This window comes from Schistosoma haematobium, chromosome ZW (genome assembly GCF_000699445.3).
Source record: "Schistosoma haematobium chromosome ZW, whole genome shotgun sequence".
NCBI classification, from domain to species: domain Eukaryota; kingdom Metazoa; phylum Platyhelminthes; class Trematoda; order Strigeidida; family Schistosomatidae; genus Schistosoma; species Schistosoma haematobium.
In genome coordinates, this window is record NC_067195.1 from 46080286 (window position 1) to 46088505 (window position 8220).

Consider the following 8220-nt stretch of genomic DNA (forward strand, 5'->3'; position numbering starts at 1 on the left):
CTCATTTGATAATATAAGAGTCTCGAATCAATTTATGATGCAATCTTTTCTATCCTCCTATAGACATATATTTTCCATGTAACCATAAATATGAATATACAGCTTAAGTAAATGGTTTCGTCGAAAAGAGAATTCTCTTCACTGAATTCTATTTTTCTTATTCAATGACACTATGAAATATTTTAATTATCTGAAGAGCTGCAAGGATTACATTTTCACTACCGTATAATATTTTTCACATATTCAATAATTTTTATTGACATCGATAATAAACATTTGTAACTTATCATGCAAATGTTCATGAAGAAAAAAAGTATGTACTTTATAGTGCTTATGGAAATGAACCTGAGGTTTCAGTAAAATGACAACTTGTTGTTTGTTTATAATCGATTGAAATCAACTTTTGAAGTTAGTTTACGTCATTGAGTGATATCAACTAGGAAATAGTTGGAGAATGAAGAGTACTGAATATCTGTTTCAAAGCAGTAAGAAAGTTTTTGGTAGTGTGGATCTAAGAACTCGCTGAGAATGGAGCAACTGTACAATGTCCCCTGGTTTTCACTGATACTATATTTGTTAATAGTTGGCAACAAAACTAAAATAAGGACCGTAAAACTCATGATCATATCATTTTTCCCCAAAAAACTAATAAATACAAACAAATGAATTATACTCTGATTGTGAAAACGTTCATACAATTTCATTGAATCTACAAATGCACGAACTAAACTGAATGGTGATCTGAATAAAAGGAACCAATAAAATCTTTTTATTGATTTTTGATAAAGGGTTAATACCACAACTCAGCGTATTAATAAAATCGCTTTTAAGTCAAGGTCTGATAGTTATTTAGCTGGACTACCTTTTGGATTGTGGTTGTACATCGTTGAAAACACCAAAATAGGGAAACAGAAATTATCCAGTACCAGCATGAAACCTACGTTTTGAACTTTCTGCAAAGTACGTTCAACCACCTAACATCATATTTGTGACTTATATGGTTAATAAATAGTAATTACATCCGATAAAAAACATAATTATCGGAAGGATACTTGTTCCGATAATTGCCTCTATTTCATGATTTTGTAAATATGTTTGACTGGAAATAAAGTAGTGTTAATTAGTTTAATGTTAAAAGTAAACCAAGTAAAAAGAAGAAGAAAATCCATCATTCATTTTCCAGTCTGTGTCAACATGTAAAATTTATGAAAAGAAATTTACCAAATATGGATTATTCGACAGCCACTTTATTGTTTATCTAGGGATTAAAGTGCACAAGCACAAACTCACTAAAAGTCTAATTCAAAGTTTTAAAGTCAATGAAAATTCGATAGTTCATAATTGAAGTAACAATCAGTTCGTGATATTGTTATTTTATATGCTGATACGTTATAATGAAAACTATTTCAGATGTCTCTTTGAACCCGAAGTTGTTGAACAACGCCAAAAATGGAAGATGGACATCCATTGTTTTGAAACCATTAAATTGGACTTCTTAAAGTATGGTTTAAGTACCCTTCAGATCGGGTAATTCAAACGGTTAGGCATATCAAATTTTCTCAAAATAAACAATTAACATTATCATTCTGTATTACTACAGTTTATTAATGGAATGATGATAATTAGTCACCTAAAATGTAAACCATGCTTCACTTGAAATCAAACATTCAAATAATTTTGACTGTTACAATACGATGAGTCAGTGTAGACAATGATATAACTTCCACGTAAGATCTTATAGATTAGACAGTTACATCACAACAAATCTACAATTTTAAGATTAGGTCTATTATAAGAGCGGTATTAATAATGAAGTAGACCATAATTCTACCAATTCTTTTCATTTGAATTACATTTTTATATTGGTTTCTAAACAATTAATTGACCTCTATTGAATAATTCATTTCTTAGCTTATATTTATGTTAATACATATTAAATCATTGTTTAGAAAAAAAACCCCAAGAACTTGACATTATTTTACATGGATAATAGGACATATTACAATGAACTCATAGTACTACTCACAAATTTCATCATTCTTATATTATTTACTTTTTGTTTATCTTGATGATATATACATATAGGTTAAGTAAAATTTATGAATAAAGTCAAACTCAAACTGAAAGAATTCCTTGATTATACTTGAATTAAAATTGATAGTCTTTATATATAAATGTTTGTGTTGTTGAGATCAAATTGTTTTTTAGGTTGCAATTTTCACTATTGTTGTGAATGATAAATACCTATTTGTATCAGAAAAGTTTTATAAATATTGTAGTAATTTTAATTTTTGAGATCATGAGTCGATTGGAACTGGACCACCATGGAAGGCCTGAAAGTACTGGACGGCGATGGCGCGCTCGTGCGCGAGGCAGGATCATGGATGCGGACTGTTGAGGAGTCCAGCAATAAAATAAAATGGCCAACAACTGCTTCCAGATTTTCCAAGGTGGTTTAGCTTCAATTGACGCATGATCTCAACAGCTAAAATAACTACTTATTTGTTGAAAGTTTATAATTTTTGTATAATGTTTGCAGAGATTATGAGTTCACCTAAACTGAGAACGAAATAAGGACTCTGTAACACAATGACAGATAAGCTAGCTATTTCGACGCGATCCAGCCCAACTAACTAAAGACAGAAATCTAAATTCGGAAGAGGGAAATATATTCCACAAGCAGCAAGAAGCACGCAAAACAACAACAAGGAAAAACCAAGCGTATATATACAACATAAAAATGTCCTTTGGAAGCGTTACAAAACAGCATACCTAAAGATACACGAACCAATAACGTTTATTAATCTCCCAAATGGGAAATATGACATGCAGATAAAAATGAGAGCTTTTGACATGAAAACAAGAAGTTTTTAAGTGCATTATTGAAGAGTCCTACAGTAGGACGAAACGGTCGTCCAGTGCTTCCAGGTTTTGCATGGTGATCTAACTTCAATTGACTTATGATCTTAACTATTAACAAAATGTCATTGTTTAAATCATATCCTAAATAAGTTTTCCGTTCATTATTACCCGACAAGTTATTATTTTTATTAATTTGATTATTTATTTTATTTATTATAACTATCTCTCGAAAATATCTAAATAGACTATTAAATGCACTTTATATTAGTAGTATGTGTTTCTATGTAATGAAATGTGGAATTTTTATTCATAAACAATTGAATATTTTGTAATTATTATTGACAAAATGTTTAAACATAATTTAGTCTAGACTATTTATTTAAATAGTAAAATATGTTGTGTCATTTATGAATTCATTCATATGTACTTCATACCAGTTGGATACTGGATTTGAAGTGAGTAATATGGTGTTTGGTTATCTTCATTAGTAGAAATATAATTAGAAATATCGTCAATCTAATCAAATAATACAAGTGAATAGATTTGATCAAAAAATAATTGTTGACTGAAGGAAAAATGTTGGTGAGATATATAACATACACTTTGACTAATCTTGACCAAATGATCAATTTATGATCTTAATCAAAAACATAACAATCTCAACAGTTCCAAACTGATAATTATCATGAGCTCACTAGTGACTAGCTTTGTGAGGGAATTCTTGGAGTTCTGTTGAGAAGCTGTGTCCATTGGAGCTAATCTGTGTCAGGTAGAGACATGTATCTATCTTAGACAATAGAAGATTGGTTAGAGTCAAACCTTAACACCGCTGGATGTCGGCCGGCTCAGCGGTCTTGAGGTTGAGCTTTCTCGAGTGAGACCGAAGATCTTGGGCTGGAATCCCATGTGTGTGATCGTGGATGAGCACTGTTGAGGAGTCCCATACTAAGATGAAACGGCCGTCTAGTGCTTCCAGGGTTGCAATGGTGATCTAACAGTGATTGGCTCATCATCTTAACTAAAAATATGTGTATAAACTATGATTTCTTATACATTATAATGAACTTTAACATGAATGATTGGTTGAATTCATTTAATTTAGATTTTCACAGGAATTTAGTTAAATGAAAGATCACTATTTGGTTAGAAAACATTATAATTCACCTTAAAAGCTTTTAAGTGCTTTTTAAGAAGAAACGTCAGGCTTGGTATTATTCTAAAACAAAATAGCTTATAGATTTAATAATACATTTCAAAGAGTGTCTTAATATCTCAATGACTGTTCAGTTTTTTATATAATCAGTTGAAATAGCGTAATCATAATAAAGTCATTTATGTAAGATCTTGTATGATAGTTACGTTTGGATTACTGATCAATTCATAAACGTTTTGTATCGTACACCATCATTAACTAAGAAGATAAATCAAAGTACTCGATTGTCATTAAGTATTGCATATTATTCTGTACCATGAGAACATAAATGAATATTTGAAATGTGTAAGATATATATTAGACAGAATAATGACTGAACTATGAAGTACTTATCAACTGCGATCTTAAAAGCTTTAAACTTAACTTTTCATATTTACTACTCAAACTTAATATCTCAACACAAATCGGACATAAACAAAAAAACTGATAATTAAATGTAGGTCAACCACAGAACAGTTCAAATCAAACTGTTATTTATTATAAGTTATTGATAGATATGGACAAAAAATCAATTAATGAATATATCTTTTCAATCCACACTATGGGACAAATAAGGTATTACCTACATACTGACTAAATTGCCATAGATTTAGTTTGAAGACATGATCATTACTAAGATTGGGGCTAAAAATCTTAGTTTTTATGAAGATCTTGTAAGAAAAACAACCTTAAGCATATTTTTTGAAATATTCTCCGACCGACATCAATCTGAGATAAAAAATAATCTTTCAGATAAACTAGTTACCATAATTCTAAGAAGATATCTGTTGAAGAAGAATATTCACATTCGATGCAGATATAAGAATTCCATTTCCCCAATGAAGTCTGTAAGTTAATAAATCAGCAAGATAGTTTAATCCATATTAGTAAAAAAAAATATAGTTCAGTGCTGTTTAATGTTTAAGCTTAAAGAGAAGTGATCACACCTATAAGGAAAGTTACTCAACTTACAAAAAAATATTGATCAAATTTGTTGATTCACAATTACAAATTAAAAGTTATTCATCAGTTTGTTATATTGAATTAAGGAATAACTGTACATTAATGAAAAGCGGTGACATCAATAATCTTGATATAAACATAAAAAATATGATCAACATGCAAATAGTAATAATGATGCTATACAAAATAACAATGAATTGAATAATCTAAAAAGAATAGTATAAAAGAAATGAAGGTCAATGTGAATACATTGTGTACATTCATAACATGATTAATTTGTGTATAAAATACATTGTGGTGTCAATTATGTTAATTTAGTGAACAGATGAATGGGATTTGTGATGCATGCTACTTGTGTTTGTCGACATAAGTACTGTGTGCAACACCAATCAGAAGTGGATACCCCTGCAACAGAAGGCTATCAAGGTTGACTTGAAGAAAACAGAAATGGACTTAGAAAGAAATTGTGATTTGGAAGAATCATAAATAATGTGAAAGACAAATGAAGGATATCTGTAAATGGAGTATTTAATGTACGATTTTTATATTCTGTCAAGAGATTCATTAATTTTGTGTTCTCGTTCACTACAATAGAACTTGCTATTGCTTATCATTTCTAATATACTGAAAACATTTAAAAGAAGATAGTAGAGATTTGTGACTTAGGTAAATGATTTTGGTGGAGTCTCGTTATCTGAAATGTGTAGTTTAATCATGGAACTTTCATTGTCATTCTGGGCAATGTCATCATGACAAAATTCAATAGCTTTTCAAATCTATCCGCATATAAGTAATGGCTTGTTTTCTTTACGTTGATACTAATTGTTTGTTGTTGACTCGACTTGTTCTGTTTTACCTATTTATTTATTTTGTGAGGAGATGACAAGAATATTTCTTAATAATTGTATAATATCAGAGGAGGGTTTTGTAGAGATTTCAGTAATTCAACAGTTGAATTCATGAGTAAATTGAAGTTAGACCACCATGAAAAACCTGGAAGTACTGGAAGGCTGTTGTGTGGCTGCTCAATAGTCTAGAGGTTAAGCGTATGTGCACGTTTTTTACACCTCTATGATCTACAGTCACCTTTAATTACTGTAACAAAAACGTTATAATTAGTTACTAACTTAATGATTCTATTGTTATTATTCGTATTACGTAATCTCGTATTATAATCTTTCAATTACTTTATTTTGGGTATTCGTTGCTCATATTTCTTCACGGAGCTAGAACTTTGATAAAAAAATATTTGATATATATACAATTGTACAGCTTCATAATAAATTCGTTAAAAGGAGATCTCTTTGCTGAACTTCGTGTTTTTAATGTTTAAATAGGAATTATCTATCAATAGATCACTATCATTTTTAGAAGAATGATTTTAGTATTTATTTCAAGGAACCATTCAAAAGTCAATATTCTACAAATTGTAGTTTTTTAATTTTTAAAAAATAAATAAAACAATTTTAATTCATTTCAATAGTTGAGATCATGAGACCATTAAAGTTCAACTACCATAGAAAAACTGGAAGCACTAGATGGCCGTTTCGTCCTATTTTTTGGACTCTTCAGCAGGGCACATTCACGATTCGAACTTAGCACCTAACAGTTTTGCGCATGAACGCTTAACCTCTAGACCATTGAGCCAGTATCCAACAATGTTAATGTCTAACTTCAATTAATCCACGAACTTATTATTCACTTAATAAATAAACTCTCAATTACAAGTATTGTACATAGAACAATATTAACTTACGTAATATATCATTACGTAACATATGAATATATCCATTAGTGATCATAATCATAATCATAATAATAATCAATGTTATTATCCAGAAATAATTATACATTGAATAAACGATTATGAATAGTGATATATTAATTCTATATACTAATAAACATGATATTTTATGTTTAATATTTAGCTTGTTTAATATGTATAAACGATTAGATAATGTAAATGAATGATCATGTTATTTGTTCATGTAATAAAATTTCACTTTTCTTTATTGTATTTTTTTCTTTTAAAATTTTCTTCTACAATATTCATAATATTTAGTTACTAGTCAATATGAATCGTGTAAATTAATGGTTTGTAAATTAGAAAGAATAAATTTACTGAAATCTTTTTCTATTTCAACAAATTTTACTGATTATTTTGATGAGAAAAAAAAGTGTGATAGACAGGTCTATCAGTGTTCGTTTATTCATTTATGAATATATATATGTGTGTGTGTCTATGTTGATGTGTTTGTTTATCATGTATATAATACGTTAGAAACTAGGGGATGTTTCTTCCTTCTTTTTTTTTAAAATGTCAATTTAAATTGACCTAATGTCTATTGTATAGACAAATCATGTAAATTTTTTTAATTATAGAATTATGACTTGGCGTCTTTAAAATTATAGAATGCGATCAAAAAGAAAACTTATGGTTTTTCATTGAGATTAACAGTTGAAAGATGAATATCCAATAATAAACAATAAAAAATATCAATGTATGTAGTGTCCGTTATTATATTAAGCCCATATACCTTATTCTAGCTTTCGGACAGCCGATTCTATTCATTCTATTTGAGTCACATTCTGACCTTGTTAATTATTTGCTTATCAATCTTGACTATTTTTATATGAGCACATACGTCTGTGCCCTTCTTATCCCATTCATCACATTTCTGTAACCTGTTTTTGTGTAACTATAAATATTGATTAACGTTTGGTTTACGAGGAGTTGGCTTACCCGCCATTTCCACTGCGCGTCGTTTTGCTTTGTTCTATTCCATTCGCTTGATATATACAAAATATATGTATTTAAAATGTCCATTCTCGTTATTTGACTTATCTAAACCCGTTATTGACTAACGCGATTAAAGTCGATGATTATATACGAGGATAGGCGACATATATATTTCAACAACAATCATCATTACGATCTCCTTGGATTCACATCTCGGGCCACTAAAGTGGAGAGACCTTTCGACAACATCGTTCGATCTAAATGACGACAAAATTAAAGGGCCCCACATGTACAGCTAATTTAAAAATTGATAAGACTTAGCCTGATGTTTAATGAAAGAGATAAGGCTTGCTTGAATATCTAGAGTATCTGTTCCTCTCATCTAGATATTTCAACAAGTTATCTGTTTTCTTGTTTGTTTTAACAAATCATTATGTCTAATAGTTTCATAGCCTATTCAAGT

At 29.5% G+C, this 8220-nt stretch overlaps 1 protein-coding gene across 1 annotated transcript in view; it reads right to left on the bottom strand.

Moving 5' to 3' along the window:
* Positions 1-6819, bottom strand: part of BUB3_9 (mitotic spindle checkpoint protein Bub3) — a gene marked incomplete at its 5' end in the record, with an annotated part of 40635 nt that extends 33816 nt beyond the window's left edge. The window contains one exon of the mRNA XM_051218768.1: positions 6774-6819. Within this exon, the coding sequence (XP_051071627.1) occupies positions 6774-6819 (46 nt within the window). The remainder of the gene's footprint in view (positions 1-6773) is intronic.
* Between the last annotated feature and the right edge of the window lie 1401 nt (positions 6820-8220).